Source organism: Rhinopithecus roxellana, chromosome 15 (genome assembly GCF_007565055.1).
Source record: "Rhinopithecus roxellana isolate Shanxi Qingling chromosome 15, ASM756505v1, whole genome shotgun sequence".
Lineage (NCBI taxonomy): Eukaryota > Metazoa > Chordata > Mammalia > Primates > Cercopithecidae > Rhinopithecus > Rhinopithecus roxellana.
In genome coordinates this window covers 62832087-62850628 of record NC_044563.1, presented here as the reverse complement: position 1 = coordinate 62850628, position 18542 = coordinate 62832087, and the positions used below count along the sequence as shown (strand labels likewise).

At 55.5% G+C, this 18542-nt stretch overlaps 1 protein-coding gene across 6 annotated transcripts in view; it reads right to left on the bottom strand.

The window, feature by feature from the left end:
* B3GAT1 (beta-1,3-glucuronyltransferase 1) overlaps positions 1 to 18542 on the bottom strand; it is a 31666-nt gene that overhangs the window by 5143 nt on the left and 7981 nt on the right. Inside the window, exons 2-6 of one of the 6 annotated variants that reach the window (XM_030918033.1) lie at positions 11224 to 11602; positions 10942 to 11088; positions 4425 to 4520; positions 4133 to 4279; positions 299 to 807 (exon numbers count right to left, since the gene is read on the bottom strand). In XM_030918033.1, the coding sequence (XP_030773893.1) occupies positions 299 to 807; positions 4133 to 4279; positions 4425 to 4428 (660 nt within the window). In that variant the 5' untranslated portion in view covers positions 4429 to 4520; positions 10942 to 11088; positions 11224 to 11602. Of the gene's footprint in view, positions 1 to 298; positions 808 to 4132; positions 4280 to 4407; positions 4521 to 7503; positions 7623 to 10941; positions 11089 to 11223; positions 11603 to 18542 lie in introns of all 6 variants that reach the window. The other 5 variants (XM_030918036.1, XM_030918034.1, XM_030918031.1 and 2 more) reach the window with 5 other exon arrangements.

Genomic DNA, 18542 nt, shown 5'->3' with positions numbered 1-18542 from the left:
GCCCATATACTCAGGCAGGCTCCCACTGTTCCACCTAAGAGGTTTCTGGTAGTCACGGAGAATGACCTACTCACAGACCCATTCAGAGGACACCTCTAGGGCCAAGAATAGGGTTTCGGGGCTCCAGAGCCACCTGCCTTCCCCCTAACGTGTGGGGGATGCTGCACCCGCAGTTCTGTCCCTCTCCCTGGCTCTCTGCTGCCTGCCCCGCTCCCAGCGCGGCTCCGCCTCCCGGTGTCCCCCTGCGCGGCCTCCACACCCGCAACCCCTCCTCGGGCGCCCTCCACTCCCGCAGCACCTCTTCGAAGAGCTCCAGGCTGTAGGTGTTGTCGTCGTCCGCGAAGTACACCACGCCGGGCTGGCTGCAGTTGCGCGGGAAGGTCTCGCGCAGCCAGCGCAGGGCCAGGTTGCGCTGCATGGTGCCCCGCGGGATGCGGGGGTCGCGGGCGTCTCCTCGCAGCTTGTAGTTGCGCGGCGTCTCCACGTGCAGATGCGTGTAGTTGAGGCCGGTGTCGCGCAGCAGCCGCGCGGTCAGGGGCGTCCGGCGCGGCGCATCCTCCACCACCAGCCAGTGCAGGTTGGGCACGTGCAGCAGCGTGTTGGCCATGCGCGTCAGCTCGGCCTTCTGCACCGGGCGGCTGTAGGTGGGCGTCACCACGTGGATGGTGGGCAGCGTGTCGGACCACGGCGGCGGCCGCGTGTACACGTACTCCGTGCGCACCACCTCCACGATGTCGCGGTCGGACATGCAGTACTCCCGGGGGTCGGTGCCGGGCGGCGCCTCGCGTCGGGGGTCGCTGCCCTCATCTGCGGAGTTGCGAGACAGGCGATGTGGGGAGGAGCGCGCTGGCCGTGGCCCCGGATTCAGAGCCGGACGCAACCCACCCTGCCAGGGCACCCGTCTCCTCCCCCGCAGGGGCTGCTCAGACCCCTGCCTTGGACCTGGTAGCTCCAAGGTTGAAACCTGCAGCCCTGGAATCCTCTCTGTGAGGGTCCTAGTTCTGAAGACACAGAAATCACCTCTTCCTTCCCACCTTTGCAGCCCTCTAGCTATTGGAGTGCAGCTGCCCATATTCCAAGACGGCATCCTCAGTTCCTAAATGTGCTGATTTTCCTATGAAAAGGCATCCTACCCTCCCCTCCCTAGCCCTCCTCATAGGGAGGGAGCTGACCACACTGCTCTGCACAGGGCTGGGCTAGCAGAGCACGTGGCACTGTCCCACTGTGGTGTGGGGGCCACAAAGCCCCAGGGCCGCACCACTGCGGCAGCAGCCAGAGCATACTGCGGGCCTGCAGGAGCCTGAGGCAGCTCCCCAGAGTTCTCAAGCCCTCCCGTCAAGTGGGGCCTCTTCCCTCCTGGCCTTATGTAAGGCATTCTCTGCATCTTGGTGCTGAACTTCCTATTTAAGTGCATTTTATTCTTGTGGGTTTTGCCCATAGTTGCCAAGATAAATGTAGATCTAGCAGTCCTAGCAAGAGGAGAAATCATGGCCATTGGGATTCTTGTTTTCCATGCATCCCTTCTCTCCATTCGTTCCTTCCATCGGAAGGGCTCAGGCACCAGTAAGGGTGTGGCCCTCACTGTCCTAGCTTACCGTCGGGTGGTAAAGGTTAAGAAATTCCAACGCCTGGGCTGAGCCCCTGCCCAGTTCTGCCGTTACAAACCCTATGCCTTGAGCAAACTGCTTAGCTTCTGGTGCCTCAATTTCAGCGACTGTAAAATGGGGCTAATAATAGCATCGAACTTATCAAGTTATTACGTGGATTAATGAGTCGACACCTGCTAAGGGCTGAGAGCACCGCCAGGCAGTTTCCTCTCTTGTGGAAGGGCAGTGGCCAATTCTGCTTCCTTCTGGCTTCAGGCAATCAGTGGGGACAGAACGAGCCAGTCACACCAAAGGGGAGGACCCTGGGCATCAGCTCTTCTGCTGCCTCTTTCTGGCCACCACTGTCATCAGCAGCATGCGGGGTGTGTGGGATGCTGGCATGGAGACCATATGAACAGACCCGGGAGACTTGCTCTCGGCTCTTCAGGAGTTCTCACGGGCAAATGGCACAAGGCACACAGCAATTTCTGAGGGCCGGGGGAGGTGACCAGCACAGATGCAGTCACTCAAAGGGGACTGCTTACAGGAGTTTGGAGTCAAACTGCGAGAAGAACAAGGTGGAAGAAAGTGGGATGGGTGTCTAGGGTTCTGACTTGGATAGAAGGCTTAATTTATCCTATGAGAAGTATTGAAAACTGAGGCTTTGGGAGGAGGTTTAGAGCCATTTGGTCCAACTCTCTGTCACCTCAATCATCCCAAGCCCACAGAGGACCTGTGCCCTGGGAAAGTCCCCAGACATTAGGGCACAGCCACTGCCTGTGCTCCTGGGCTCTGCCCTTGCCGTTGGCTTCAGGGTGTCTGCAATTTTGGGTCCTAACGGCCTCCTGGTGACCCTAACTTCACTCAGTGGCAGCTTTCATTCGCTCGCTCTTGGCATGCTCTGGAGAGACAGAGTGCCAAGTACCCAGCCGCAGGCAGCACCGTCAGTGCTTAGCAAACAGCCTGACGTCTCCAGCGCTGGAGCTCTGCCAAGAAAGCAATCGACACGATATCATGTCGCTTTATATATAGCAGCTTTAACCCCTCTGGAGTGATGTATTTGCACGATGACAACGATTCTAAACTGACAAGCACTGAGAACAGGCGCTAGAGTCGGGAGGAGAGGATGATGCTAGGAAGAGAGGCGCTAAGTGGCGGCCATGGGCCGTCGGCTGCCGCCACCTTGAGCTCGGCCCTTCCTCATGGAAGCTGCAGGAACAGCTAGGGGTTTGCAGGACCTGGCATTTGTGCGGAGCAGCATGACTTCAGGCTGTGAGTTTTGGACACTGCCTGCATCTTGGGGTTACAGGCACTCACCACCTCTCTCTGCGTGGACTTGGGTGCCTTGTTTATCACACTGCCAGGTAAATATCATGCACACTGCAAACGGACAGCAGCTGCCTGACCCCACGTGTTGAGTCTGTGCATGTAAGTGGGGAAGGGGGCAGAAGAGAGCCTGAGACAAAGTGCTGAAGAGCTGGGGCAGCCAGCTGTGGGGTGCATGGCAGGTTTGGGTGTGGAGAGCTCTGTGTGAGAGGGAAAGGCAACTCAGGAGCCAGAGCCAGGGGAAGGGGATTCTACCCTTAGTTCTTCCACTAGTTCTTCATGGGACTTTTCCTCTCGCCAGCCCTATTTCCACCAGGTAGCACTAGACCAGGGTTTCTTGTGCAGGAAAAGAAGAGAGGCAAATACTGTACTCCCTGTGAAAGGGTTTAAAACACACTGCAGGCCAGAAATCCTATTCCTCCCTGACCATCCACTTCAGAATGGTCGCTTTCCTTGCATGTCATGAAATGGCATGTGAAGTTGTGTACGCATGTTTTTCTGTGTATGTGTGTGTATTAATGATGCGTGTTTTTTAAGTTGTTCTGTATTTTAAGATGCGTTGACATCTTGGGGGCCCTGCAGATCTGGGAGGGACTGCCCCTCCCAGGACTAGCTAATTCCTAGTGACAGTGTACACCTTGCCTGCAAACACACTTTTCATATGCAAACTACCTGATCTAGCGCTCACACCCACCACCGTTATGGAGCTCTCCCACCCAAGCCCCTACCACACCAGGGTGATACCAGACAATTAGAAACCACGCCCATATCCTAAACCCACTGACATTCTTCAAACTATGCAATTCTGAGCCAGCTCAGCTGCTGACAGTGCTCTGCCCTTCCCTTCCTATGAAAACCACTTCCCTTCCTACCAAAACCACAATAAAGCCTCCCACTCCCTCCACTTCCCACCTCGGACGCCAGCATTTCCCAGGGGCACGGTGTGACCCCAATCTTGGGTGCTGAGAGTGACAAGCTCTTCTTTCAAGGTGGTTGTCTCAGTGTCTGCCAACCTACCGTCCTGGACCTCTCTGAACTGTGTGGTAGCTTCCACTAGCTTCCCATTCCCACAGGGGTGCAAGTCTCACGAAGGGGCCTGGATGGTCCGGTGCTTCCTCCTAGCTGCTTAGTGAGTACAAGCAAGAACCCCTGCATGTCAGCTGTGGTCACTGTCACTACCAAGGCCCAGCTGGGCAGGCATGGCATGCGTGTGTCCTCACCCTTATGCACCGCAAGCAGGGGTGCGAGGGTGCTCTGGTGCCAGACGGTGATGAGCAGAGTCCAGGGCAGCACGATGAGGACGATCGCTAGGATGTCCCGTCTCTTCGGCATCTCCAAGGCTGGCTGCACCCACGGCTCCTCATTACCTGAGTGGCGGTAAGTTCAGGAGAGGGGTGGCCACGGGCGGCGGCAGCACAGGGGAGAAAAGAACAGGCATGGGCCGGGCCGGCCAGGCATGGAGAGGACAGAGCAGCTGAATGTTGGCAGGTCTTACCAGCACTCACAACCCACCCATTGCGGAAGCAGGTTTGCAGAGTCCGGCCCGACTGGAGTCTGAGAAGGGGTCACTGTCCAGGGGTAGGGTCAGGAACCCTGGGGGGTGGACACCTGCAAGAGAGAACAGAAGCAGATAGCCAGAGACCCAGGCACAGGAATGGACGCCAGCAAGGCCGGGCCCTGCTCTGGGACACGAAGCGTCTGGGGTTCCACAATGGAACCTCAACCGTCCATCCCCTGAGGACCTCTTCTTCTGCCTGTTTGAGTGGAAAGGGCTCTGTTCTTCCCACAGGCACAGGGCCATGGCGCTGCTCCATTTATGAAAGTCAGTAGGGGGCAGGGGGCAGAAGCACAGACTGCAGAGACACCAGGTTTAAATCCCAACTGTCCACCCACAGGCTGTATGACCTTTGCAAGTCATTTCAGTTTTCCATGCCACAATTTTCCCATCTGTAAAATGGGCCACTGTGGTTCCCCACCTCATAAGGTCATTCTCAGAATTAAACGGTACCTCCCATGCAGCCCTAAAATGCCAGCTACTTATCAAAGCCTGGATAAAGGGGTGAGAGGTTCTCTCTCTCTCTTTTTTACCATATTGTACCATAAATTATTATATTAAAATAATTTCAACATTTTGGATTTGGGGGTACACGTGCAGGTTTGTTACGGGGCATACTGCATGTGACGCTGAGATTTGGAGTATGATGAATCCCATTTCCCAGGTACGAGCATAGTACCCAATAGGTCATTTTCAGCCCTTCTTCCTTTTACAGTCCTCAGTGTCTGTTCTTCTCAGGTTTACAGTCATGAGTACCCAATGTCTAGCTCTCACTTATAAGTGAGAACACACCGGATTTGGTTTTCCGTTCCTGTGTTAATTTGCTTAGGATAATGGCCTCCAGCTGCATTCATGCTGCTGCAAAGGCCATGATTTCGTCCTTTTTTATGACTGTGTAGTATTCCTTGCTGTATATGTACCATGTTTTATTTATCCAGTCCACACTGATGGGCACCTGGATTGCTTCCATGCCTTTGCTATTGGGAATGGTGCTGCGATGAACATACAGGGGCAGGTTTTTTTTCTTTTCGTGAAACACTTTATTTTCCTTTGGATATATACTCAGGAATGGGACTGCTGGCTAGAATGGTAGCTCTGTTTTAAGTTCTTTGAGAGATCTCCAAATTGCTTTCCATAGTGGCTGAACTAATTTACATTCCCACCAACAGAGCATATGTATTCCCTTTTCTCTGCAGCCTCACCAGCATCTAATAGTTTCTGGCTTTTAATAATAGCCATTCTGACTGGTGTGAGATAGTCTCTCACTGTGGTTTCAATTTGCATTTTGGTGACAGACTTTTGAGGACAAAGAAGAGATGTTTCCGAGATGGGCCATGGGGGAAGTGGGAGAGTGCCTTCCTGTGTCAAGAGAACGTCCTCTGTGCAGGACAGAGCACCAGGTGCTGGGCTGGGCAGCAGCAAGAAGAAGAGGGGTCCCTGCAGGGGCTGCCACATTGAGGGGAGACAGTCCTCCAAAATGACAGCAGCAGGGGACCCAAGTGAGGAGAATGAGCCACTGGGACTCCTCAGTCCTGCAGAGGGTCCACTGGTAGCATCCCTGGGAACTGTTCTCTCACATGGCAAGGACACTGGGTGAAGAGACCTCCTGACCACCTTGGAAACTGTCACATCCTCTTCTCCTCCCTTTTCACTTCTGTGCCGAGCACCATGCATGATGCAGCAGGGACCTGTGGGGGTGATGGGGAGGGCAGGCAGCCTCGGGCAGCCCAGCCAGCCTCGCTGTGCTCACCTGTCCCAGTGCCCAGTGTTGGGTAGGGACAGCGCCTCACCTGGGGACCGTGCTGCCTGCTCCTGCCCCAGCTCACATGTGCTCACCATTTCAGACAGAGTCGAGCACTGTGACCGAGGAGGGTTTTTAGCCCGAGTTTCCAAAATAGTGTGTTTTCCCCTCCTTGCTGGGTCCTCTCTCCAAATAGTTCTGATGCCTTGTGGAAGAGCATGATTTGTCTTCCATGAAGAAGCACTGTGGTTTCCTGGGACAGCCGGCATCCCCTGCCCACATCCTGCCATCAGAGGCCCACCTATCCAGAGAGTCTCCCCCACCCATTCCCTGGGGAGTGGAAGATCCACTGGGGTTCAGTGTCACAGGCACGTAGGAGATAGTGGACATTCTAGGCTGTGTGTGTCTGTGTCCCCCGACAAACTCCTCTTTGCTGGCCCCGTGAGGGACAGAGCCTAGAACCCCACACGGGATGCCTGCCGGGTCTTGTGTTCTGAGATGCAAGTGACCTCATGCCACATTCCCCAGATTTAGCCTGTCCCTCCACACCCAGGCCACTGCTGGAGTTGCATGGGGCTGTGTGTCAAGACACGTTTCGGCAGGTGTGATCTTAGGCCACAGCTGACGAAGGGTGGGGAGGCCGGGCCTGGCTGGGGCTTCAAAAATGTCCAGGAAGATTTTCTTCTGTGTTCTCGGAGACTCTTGAAGGAGTTTTCTCAAGTGCTCCTGGTTTTGGTGAAGGTTCTAATACCAGGATGGAGAAAGCCAAGGAGAGAAGACGAGTGTCCTGCCAGCTCAGTCCCTGTGGGCCACTCCCTTCCCTTTGGCGCAGCCTCTCAGCCCCCGCCCACTCTGGCATCTGCTTGGCCTCCCTTGTGCCTGCTTGCACTGTTGTTTATACAAACTTTCCTATAGCGTGAGGGGTATCTGAAGATGAGGCTCAGCTCTTCACATGCACCTGCTCCTGCAACATTAGAGCAGCCCTGCGCAGCAAGCATGGCTGTGGTCCCTGTGGGTTCATCAAGGCCAGAGAAGGGGAGTAACTTGCCTGAGGTCAACCATGAGGAAATGGTGGAGTTGGAATTGAATCCAGGCCATCTGGCTCTATGCCGTCATCAGGGGCATAGGATGAGAGGTCCCAGGCCCCCAAGCCTCTAGAACCTGGGCCAGGCGCAGGGTGGGCAAGGGCCACACACAGACCAAATGCTTCCTCTGGCCTGGACCACAGCCACCCTCCTCTGCGATGGCTGCCCACCCGCCCCCCCCCCCCCCCCCCGCGGGGCCCTAGTACCTGCCTGCCTGGAGGCTGGAGCAGGAAGGAGGGGTGGGAAGGAAGAGAGGGGAGGATGGGGCCTGCGGGCAAGTGTGCTGTGGGGCGCTTTCTGCTCCCATCCAGTCTTTTTGGTCAAAACATCTATGAGAGAAAAGGGAGGGGGAGAGAGGGAGAAAAGCTCTAAAAATAAACTCAGCAATAAACCCAGTTGTGCATTAATTACTCTGGAAGCCATTATGGCTTGAAAACCCCATAACTTTAATGGAGGCTATTATAAGCATAGTAGCGAAATCGTGGAGCTAATTACCAGGCGGTTATCAAGCAGAACACAGAGAGCCCCCAGCCTGGAGAACGCCAGCTGGCCGGCAGGGGGCGGGTCGTGGGACGTGATGCCTGGGCTGGGCAGGGGGCCTGGGGCCAGGCAACGGGGTGGGCTGCACCTGCCCCCAGCTCTGGGCCTCAGTCTGAGGCTGGGCTGCAAGGTTAGCCGGCACTGGTCCCCTCTTGCAGCCTGCTGCTTCTGCCTGGGGCTTGGAGGAGGGTGGAGTTTGCCTGTGGTTGCAGGCTGTCTCCAACAAGGACCCCACAATGGCTTCTAGACACTTGGGTTGGGCAGAAGAATCAGCACAAAGGTGCAGGAGTGGCTTGGCCACACCCAGGGGAGCCCAGGAGATGGGGGCAAGCATGGGGAAGAATGGGGTGCTGGAGGAGGAGGTGGGTGGAGGCACAAGGGGGATATCGTGGGGAGGCAGGATGCGGTGTGGGCAGTGTGTGTGAGTGGAGGGCCCAGGCCTGCCGCAGTCACAACTCCCATCCTGACACCTGCATCATGTCTGTGACCAACCTCATGTCTCAGGCGTCTTCGCAAGTAAAGACGCAAAAGGCTGTGCCCTGCCCTCCCCGGGCGTCCTCAGAGCCTCAGGTGGAAGCAAGCACTGCCCTGTGGGAGAATGGAGGGTGGTTCCCGGGTGGGGCAGCACACGGGAGTGGGAGGGTGGCCTGGATGTATCTGGCAGGTGCTCCAGAGGGACCTGGGTCATGCTGATGGCCCTCCTTGACCTCATCTTTACAGTAGGAAGGCTGAGCTGGAAGTTTCAACGATCCTGCCATTTTAGCAACTGGAGGTCACCATAGGGCTCTGCGAGGAAGATGGGATGTCCTATGTGAGGAAAGTGTAGCTCAGTGGGCGCCCAGGGCCAGAGGCAAGGCAAGAGGGCCAACAAAACAGCCTCCCGTGGAACTGAGTCCTGACTTAAGGGCCAATATGCCTATGGAGATCGGCCATGCTGGAAACGCCTCTCTGCAGGAATCTGTGCCATTTTGTTTTGTTTTGAGAGACAGGGTCTCTCTCTGTCACCCAGGCTGGAGTACAGTGCCATGATCACAGCTCACTGCAGCCTTGAGTTCCAGAGCTCACGTGATCCTCCTGCCTCAGCCTCCCAAGTAGCTGGGACCACAGGTACATGCCACCATGTCCAGCTAATTTAAAATTCTTCTTTGTAGAGACAGGGGGTCACTAAGTTGTCCAGCAGGTCTCAACCTACTGGGCTCAAGAGATCCACCTGCTTTGGCTTCTCAAAGTACTGGGATTACAGGTGTGAGCCATGGCACCTCCAGAGAGAAATTTGTCTATGGGTTTTAGGGTGCTGTGGGCTGTGAATAAGGACTAAGGGGTGTCTGGGACTCAGATGGGAAGGCTCTGATTGGCCCAGGCTGGGGCAGAACATGTGAGGCTGTAGAGCATGTGCAAGGCTGGTTCAAGGCTGGCCGATTCTAAACGCATGGAAAGGTTTTCTTCTGAGCCTGCAGGCGTTCAAACGAAGGCCTCAGCAACGCCTCAGTCCCTGAGGCGAGGAGCTTATTTAATTTCACTCGACAAATATTAATTGAGCATCTGTAGCAGGCAAAGCACTGTGTTGGATTCTGTGGGCAATCCAGCAGCAAGGGTGGGGAAGCTTTCCTCAGTCCGGAGGGGACGAGATGACACAGCTCGCTCCAGTGCAGGTGACGTGTGAACGCAAAGTGTCCCCAAAGGCCTGGATGCGTGTGCGCGGCGTTACAAACAAGCTCAGGCACTGTCCAAGGTACTCATCTCCGGAGGACAATAAAAGCCTTTTAACCCAGTAAGATTGGGAACAGTAGTTAAGTGGTTAATCAAAAAAGTCCATTAAGGCGAAGAGTCTTTCCAAATGATACATACATGCCGTACATTTCAATTTAAGTAACTTGCAGAGCCAGTTGTCCGACAGATGATGTTTCCCCAGGACTGCACAGTGCATGCTAATTTTCCCCAAATCCAAACTACCCACCCTTGCAGGCTCTCAGCACTTCCGCTCCGCCAACACAGGGTCAGGCAGGTCTGTGCCTCTGACATCGGCCACACCGCAGCGTCCTGCTGCCACCTCCAGCTGTGATTTCTTTAAAGTGATTCAAGAGCTGAAGAGCACTTGGTGAGCAGTCTGAGTGTAGTACCCTTTAGAATATGACTTTACCTAATTTGGAGAACTTCTTTCTGGACTCACCTTACGAAATTTTCATAGAAACAACACATTTACTTCAACAGTTTACACGACATCCTGTGATGACAGTAACACGCAAGACGGTGAGTGCTGTGGACAGGCTGGGAACCAGCGTCACCGACTCTTGAGGGCGTGGGTTCAGGGGTGACAGCAGAGGGAGCCCCGGGTATCACACAGGCACCAGCCAACGTATGTGCGGACCGGATGCAGAACACCAACCTGCTGGCTAAGACAGCTGCTGTTCATATCACCTTCTGGCAGCCAGGAACCCGCGTGCCCCCAGGGAGAGGGAGGCACAGGCTTTGTCCCACAGACCTGCAGGTGCCCCTAATGGGATCAGCGGATTCGTATCGATTCTGCAGGCGCTGCTCAGGAAATGCCTGATGCCACAGCTAATCAGCTCCCAGCCCAGTCAATCTATACTTCATTAAGCCCTGGCCCTCCCGCCCCCAGCGCCACCGCCTCCGGGCCCACCACAGCCCTGCTGGGGGGCAGGACACAGGCACTGACCTCACACCATACAGGAGCCCCTGCTCCTCTTTCTCCTCCTTTGCCCTGGTCACCGACTGCAGAGGGTTGGGGTGGGGTCCCATAGCAGGTTCCACTCTGAATCTTACATTGAACCAGTAAGACTCCCTTTTTCATACAGCCCAGTCCCTTGATGTTCAGAGCAGCCATGGCATGAGGCAGACACACAGATCTCATCCCCATGTTGCATGTGAGGACACCAAAGCTCTGAGAGCCTGTGTGATTGGCCCAAGGTCACAGCATCAGGTGCCAGCAGAGCTGCTCAAACTCAGGCCTTGGCCTGTGTCCAGTGCCATCTGTGCCCACACCACCTCCCCCTGTAGACCCTCCCCTGGCCCACCCTCGTGCCCACCCACTGGGCAACCCTGCTCCAGGGCCAGAGCCCCTGACCTCTCACCCCCTGCCCGGCCTACCTCAGTGGTCAGGCCGAGTGCCCCCAGGAAGGCACTGCTGGTCTCTCCCCACCCTGCTTTCACCATGCTCATGGAGGAAGAGTGGCAGGCTCGGGCCCTGGGATGTCTGCACTCTGCTTCCCAGCCTGGGTCACTTGCGGGCTCACACTGGGGACAGCGGATGGAAGGGCAGCGTGAATTCCAGATCTCAACCCATCTTGTTCCCTTCTAACTGGGACAACCAAGCCAAGGACTTGGGCAGAAGGAAGTATTAGCTTTGTTCTGATTTGGTGCAGAGAATACCTTCACGCTTTGGTTTTCTTCCAGCATCAGAAATGTAATTTGCTGACTTTTTAAAGGTAGTTCCTTTGTTTTTCTTTTTTTTTCCAGAAATAGTCTTTGGATTCGATTTTGATTATGATTCAGTACAAAATGAAAATTGGCGTTTGGCTTAGTGTAGAACTCTGCAAGCGAAAGTCCATTCCGGTTAACTGCAGGAATCTGAACCGAATACACTGCTGGCCCCAGCTGGTGTCACTGAAGGTCCCTGGATCACGTGGCTAGTGGTCTTCAGGCAGCAGTTCATCCACTCACCCGAGCCTCCATGCAGGAGGGCCTGAAGCAAGAACTGGGCTTCACGGCGGGGCGACATCACCTACGGCTGCTCTCTGCTGGGGCACGCCTGGGGGCGGGTGGGGGAGCAGGGATGAGCACACAGATGCTCTGCGGGGGAAGGACAGGCAGAGAGGGAGCGGCAGCTGGGGAGAAGGCTGGCTGAAGGACACAAACGTGATAAAGGATTGTGGGGCACTGGACAATGGTGAGCCAGGCCCGCGGAAGACCCCAGAGGGGAGCCATCCCACAGCAGGTCATGAGGGTGATGGGGGTGGGGGTGCTTCTGCTTGGCCGAGTGGAGAAAGGCGTTCGGCAGGAATGTGCTAACCTTGACGGGACGATGGTACACAGAGCACCACTCGGCCACTTGGCCCCTGCCTGCGTGACAGGGATTACTGAGGGTCACGCTATCTTTGGGATTTGTGGCACTGGCAAGTAGTCCTTGTAAAGAACCCTGGAGCCCAGCCTGGGATGGGGGAGAAGTCTGGTATTGAAAGGTGCTTGCCCCTCAGCCTCCTTTGCCCTCCTTCCCTGCTGCCTTTCCATCCTTGCCCTAGGCCCACTTTTGGAAGGAAATGTCCCCACTCCCAAGACAAGTACATTCATTTTCTATTGCGATCTAACCAGTTCCTACACACATGGCAGAGGACAGTCCCCACCGACTCTCTTCAGTTCCTATGGGTCAGGAGTCCAGGGTCCCAGAAGGCTGCAAGGTATTGGCAGGGCTGTGTTCTCATCTGGAGGGCCGACTGAGGAAAATCTGCCTGCAAGCTCACTCGGGTGGTGGTGGGACTGCGGGCCGTGGCTTCTGGCTGGCTATTAGCTGGGACTGCCCTCAGCTCCTGGAGGCAGCTCGCAGATCCTTGCCACATGGGTTTCTCCAGCATGGCCACTTACTTGGTCAAGCCAGCACGGAGGGGATCTAGAGCTAATCCGCTAGCCGATGGAATCTTAGAGCATAATCCTGGGAGGGACGGCCCACTGCTTCTGCACAGTGTACTGGCCAGGGGCTGGCCACCAATGCCATCCACACCAAAGGTGAGGACTGCACAAAGGCATGAGCACGGGGTGGGTGGGGCTTCCGAGGACACCTGAGAGTCTGTCCCCCACACCAAGGCAGATGGGCCATGTCAAGCCTTCAGCTCCTCAGATCCTGCCTAGTCCCATAGCTACTGAGGGTGACGGCAGAAGCCAGCCACAGTCATAGCCTCCTGCCACCTCCTTCCTGTTCCCTAGCCACCTCTACCCCCCCACAGCTTCCATCTCTTGAAATGCCTACATGGCACCCTTTTCCTCGTCCTGTGGTGAGAGGCACCATGGCCCATGCCAGAGGGCAGTGCCCCATTCCCACCCAGAGCCGTGGGGGGACCAGAGTCAGGGAGAGGGTTCTCAAGTTGAGTCAAGATGCCCAAGCGCAAACCAGGCCTGGCCGTTGCAAACCAGCATCCATCTCATTTCCTTCCAGCTGTCAACTGCTCCCTTGCCTGGGCCTCCATGCCCTGCCTGCTCCTCTCTGCCAGGCCTCGGCCAGGGTCCAGTGCATGTGGGGGTGTACCTGGGCCCGAGTGGCAGTTAGGGGGCCCCACAGTGAGGGATAGCAAGCACGGGCTTAGTTCCGGTGTCCCCCGCTCCTTGCCCAGCACTCTCTTGAGGCTGATGACGTGGGGAGATGCCAGTCTGGCCACAGCAACTCAGATGCCTGCTCCCTGTCCTCCTCGATGTGTGGCTTGGAATTCGACTCAAGGAAACCGCTGGGGTTGAGTATTCTGTTCTGACAGCTCATTGCGGCTGTGCTGTGGCCACCACAGAACTGCCCGCCTGAGTGACTTCACAGGGCAGCTGGCCCGCTGCCTGACCCCCATGTGCATGCGTGTGAGCCTGTGTGCTCATGGTCGGCACCGTGTGAGTGAGCACATGTGTGTTCACAGGCATGTGTCTGTACCCTCTTAGCTGGGTTTCGGGGTTGCTCTGTGCCCTGCTGACAAATCCACAATTGGGTCCCATTCAAATAAAAGAGCTCATGTGCCTGCCCTTGGCACCCAATGGCTTCAGATGCTGCAACATAGATGGGGTGATGCCAAGAGGCCAATCCACTTTCTCTGCAGCACTGGGGTTTGTGGGGGCTGCTTCTCCTAAAAACTACTAAACACAACAGCTCACGCTCAGCAGTGATCTGCGGCTTCCAAAATGACAGCACGCTGGTCGTCTCATTCAATGGTTAAACCCCTGTAATCCCCAAGCTTTGTTCACGTTTTACAGATGAAGAAACTGAGACATGAGGGGGCTGAGTGACTGTCTCAAGTGTCCCAGGTCCAGATAGAAAGCAGCCATCCCCTTGCACTCCTCTGGGCAGCAGTGGCCAGGCAGGGGTCCTTGCCGTGCCTCTGTCCCACCTCTCCTGGCCCCAGGTCCACTGCTGGCTCCCTCCTGGGCCCTCTTCTACCGCTGGCCCCCGGCCTCTGGGGACACACAGGTTTCCTCCCAGCTGTGCCCCAGGCAGGCCTCTGTGCTGTAGTTGCACACCTGGCTGGCGGCTGAGACTTCCCTGCCCTTGTTCATCAGAGCTAGTGTGACCTTACACTTCCTTCTCCAAACCAGGATGCTTTTGCAAATGCAATGAGCTGATATAATAATGGATCAACAGCAGGTCTGCTCTGGGTGCAGTGGGTGGTGGGTTCTCTAACCAGGGCCCACTGCCACCCGCGTGCAGGCACTGGCTCCCATGCAGACTGGATGGCTTCTCTGTTTTGCTCCCTCCCTTGGGAGGCCTCAGTGCAGCCTTCATGAGCTGGTGGCCCCAGAATGGCTCCTCTCGTCTGCATGAGGGGAGCAAAGGGGTTCTCCTGTTCAGAGGCTTCCCCACATCCCTGCCCACCTCCAGCCGCACCTCACCCATGGAGACAGGCGGGGTAGAATCAGCAGTGCACATCATTCCAGCTCTATGAAGAGACCACGCCAGGATTTGGGTCCTGCCCTTGGACCCTGGTTCCAGCAAAATGCTCTTAACACACCAACCAACCTGCTCCAGTTCTGAGACTCCCCAGCCAGCCAGCAATGTATGCACCGTAGGAGAGGCCTGTGGTTTGCTCAGGACCCCCATGGGTGGACTGCTGCCTCCAGTGGGTGCACACCCACCACAGGGCGCCTGCTCAGCGGGGGGCCAGGCCCGTAGGGCCCCGGAGGGTGAGGCACATTCTGCTACCCAATGAACGGCAGGGCCCAGGGGCAAGCTGTCGAAGCTGCTACTGCTAACAGCACTGACCTTCCCTTTTGCCAGGTTGCCCAGCAGTGGCAGAGGGCAGTCCAGAACCCAGAAAGGCTGCGATGTCCTAGAATCCTGGACCCTGGAAGCTAGGACGGGTGTGGCCCTCGCCTGCACCTGACCCTCTCTGCAGCGGAGGCCCAGCCAAGGTTGCGCTGGTTGGGATGCTGGGCGGTGGCTGCAGCGAGGGTCTCCCATGATGGGGCTGGATGAGTGCGCCCATCCACAGCACGGAGCCTGGCACAGGTCATGGTGACTGACTTGGTACCTGCTGGAGCCCAGCACGGCCTGGACATAAGCAAGCCAGGTTACCAGGTGGGTCTAGCCCTGGAACTGAGTGTCCAGGCTTGAGTTAGCTGAAACAGCCCTGCAGAGCCTCTCAGGCTGTGAGCAAGGTGGGGACGTCCCAGAGGAAGGATGTGAGCAGCCCGCTTGCCCCCACAGTACTGCCCTTCCTGTCGTCACGCTGCCCTAGGCCGCGTAGTTTCCCTTGGTGCTACCATCTCTGTGGTCCTGGGTGAGGTGCTGGCAAGAGGAGACTCCTCTGGGCTCTGTGCCTGTGGCATTCCCTCTCCTACTCTGCAGCCTTCCCTGGCCCTGCCCCTCCCCTGGGCTGCTCACTCAAGGTGGCCACACTGTGGGACTTCCCGCCCCCGGCCCTGCCTTTGGTTTGCTGGTTTTCACATCTGTCCCCCAGCCCTGGGCCAGAAGCTCCTTTGGGGGCGCCTGACCTTACTCACCTCCACGTTCCCACACCAGGGCCCAGAGCCCAACCCAAAGCAGGAGCTGCACCAACATCCCTGTGACTCGGTTTCCTCATCTTTACCTCTCACAGGGCTACTTTCAGATCAAAGGAGGGAATCAGTGGAAAACATCTAGCATGAGGCCTGGCACACAGCTGGCACTATGAATGTCAGATCATATAAAACATGGTGGTTAATATAACTGCCGCCACCACATTGTTTTAAGATTCAGCGGATGGCTAGCCATGTGCAGAAGAATGAAACTGGACCCCAGCCTCTCACCATATATGAAAATTAACTCAAGATGGACCAAAGATTTGAATGTTGGAAGACTTCAAACTATCTAAGAATCCCAAAGAAAACCTAAGGAACACTATTTTGGACATTTTGGGAAAATTCTTATGGCTAAGTTCTCAAAAGCAACTGCAGTACAAACAAAAATTGACAAGTGGGACCTAATTAAACTAAAGAGCTTCTGCACCACAAAAGAAACTCTCAACAGAGTCAACAGACAACCTACAGATTCGCATCCAACAAAGGTCTACTATCCAGAACCTACACGGAATTTAGACAGTTTAAATGCAAAAGACCAATACCCACATTAAAAAGTGGGCAAAATACATGAACAGACACTTCTCGAAAGAAGACGTACAAGTGGTCAACAAATATGAAAAAATGCTCAACATCACTGATCATTAGAGAGATGCAAATCAAAATCGCAATGAGACACCATATAAGGGAACCCTTGTACATTGTTGGTGGGAATGTAAATTAGTTCAGCCACTGTGGAATGCAGTTTGGAGATTTCTCAAAGAACTTAAAACATTTGACCCAGCAATCCCATTACTGAGTGTCTTCCCAAAGGAATATAAGTCGTTTTACCATGAAGACACATACACTCATATGCTTACTGCAGCACTATTCGTAATAGGGAACTGATGGAATCAACCTTGGTGCCCATCAGCAGTAGACTGGATGAAGAAGATGAGGTACACATATGCCACGGAATACTATGTAGTCATAAAGAAGAAATAAATAATGTTTTTTTTTTTTGCAGCAACATGGTTGCAGCTGGAGGCAATTATCCTAAGTGAAGTAACACAGGAACAGAAAACCAAATACTGCTCACTTACAAATGGGAGCTAAACATTGGGTACTCTTGGACATAGAGGTGGGAACAACAGACACCGTGGAGTCCTAGAGGGAGGAAGGGAGAGGGGCAAGGGTTGAAAAACTACCTATTGGTTACTGTGCTCAGTACCTGGGTAAGAGGATCAGTCATGCCCCAAATCTCAGCATCACACAATATACCCGGGTAACAAACCTGCACATGTACCACTGAATCTAAAATAAATGCTGAAATCATAAAAAATTAAAAAAAAAAACAAATACCCACATTAAAAAGTGGGCAAAACACTGAATCCAATTGCCTGGGAGAGGAAGGGCAGAAGAAGGAGGCACCTTGGCTCCTTCCTCATGGCTCAGTAGTGACTGGTCTTCGGGCAGCCTTTCCAGCACATTCCTCTGTCCCCAGCACGAGGCGGCGCTGTGGCTTGGACTCAGTGGAAACTGGGCACACCAGCATGCAGCTGTGACAACAGAGTGTGGCCTGGGGAGGGCAGCCTGGCCACTGTGGGGAGACGGTGCCCCTGGAACCTGGTGCCGTGGCCCCGGCTCCCTCTGTTCCTGCTGGGAGCACGTGCCCCCGCACAGGTGGGCCGGGCGACAAGGCACTTTCTCATGCATTTTCCTGCTGTAGTCTCGGTGCAGCCACCTGAGATGAGGTGGGCACCCATCCCGTCACCCTGCTTTTTCAGGTGGGGAGACTGAGGTTTGGAACTGACACAATGAGCTAGAGTCAAGTAGCGGGGATGCCCCAGTGCATGGCTGCTGCTTCCCTCCCGCCACCCTGCCCAGTCTGGTCCTGTGTCTCTGCTCAGCTTCCTAGAAAGGCACTCAGGAAGGACCAGTGATTTCAGAGACTCCCCATCCCTCTTCTCTTCTCCTGCCTCCAGAGCTGTCCTGTCACAGAACTGACTTGTCAGTGGGGGTCTAGGGCCAGCGAGCCCTGGGCACTGTCACTCCCTTCCCCTTCTCCTCAGGATGCAGGCTCAGGCTCCTGGGGAACTTCACTTTCACCACCTCCCACTTCCACGGCTCCCTCACCTCCTGCTGTTACACCTGCCCTGCCCCTAAGGTCCCTCCCTCCTCTGGGGTGTCAGCTAACCCCACTGCCTGAAGAAGAAACAATTAACATCAAATGTTGAACTGGGCCGGGTGCAGTGACTCGTGCCTGTAATCCCAGCACTTTGGGAGGCCGAGGTGGGTGGATCACTTGAGGTCAGGAGTTCCAGACCAGCCTGGCCAACATGGTGAAACCCCGTCTCTACTAAAAATACAAAAATTAGCCGGGTGTGCTGGCAGGCGCCTGTAATCCCACCTACTGGGGAGGCTGAGGCAGGAGAATAACTTGAGCCCGGGAGGTGGAGTTTGCAGTGAGCTGAGATTGCGTCACTGCCCTCCAGCCTGGGCAACAGAGTGAGACTCTGTTTCAAAAAAAAAAAAAGTCGAAGGGGCTTGGGTAGGGGACTTGCCCCCAAGCACATGTGTGAACCGGCGTGGGCAGGGTGTGCCCTCCACAGCAGAGGAGGTGTGGGTGTGATGAATCCAGCAGTCCTCAGTCTCAGTGCCCCCGACAGCAGCGTGTGCTGATACTACCTCTGGGTTTCCCAGGCCGCCTATCGCACAGTGAGCACGAGGGCAGCTATGGATCCACGGTCCGCCACACCATGGAGCCCGAACACCGCCCAGGCACAGGCTCAAGACAGTCCTCCACATACCTGGGGGAGGGGATCTCCAGGCTCTCCTGGGCTGCTGTCCCCAGGTAGACTCTAGGAGTACCCGGCCGATTTCTTTCTCGGGGTCCCGGGAAGGCAGCAGGGATGAGAGCAGGAGGCAGGCATCCCTTCACACCGGTACGTTTGCCTGGGACATGCTTCCCT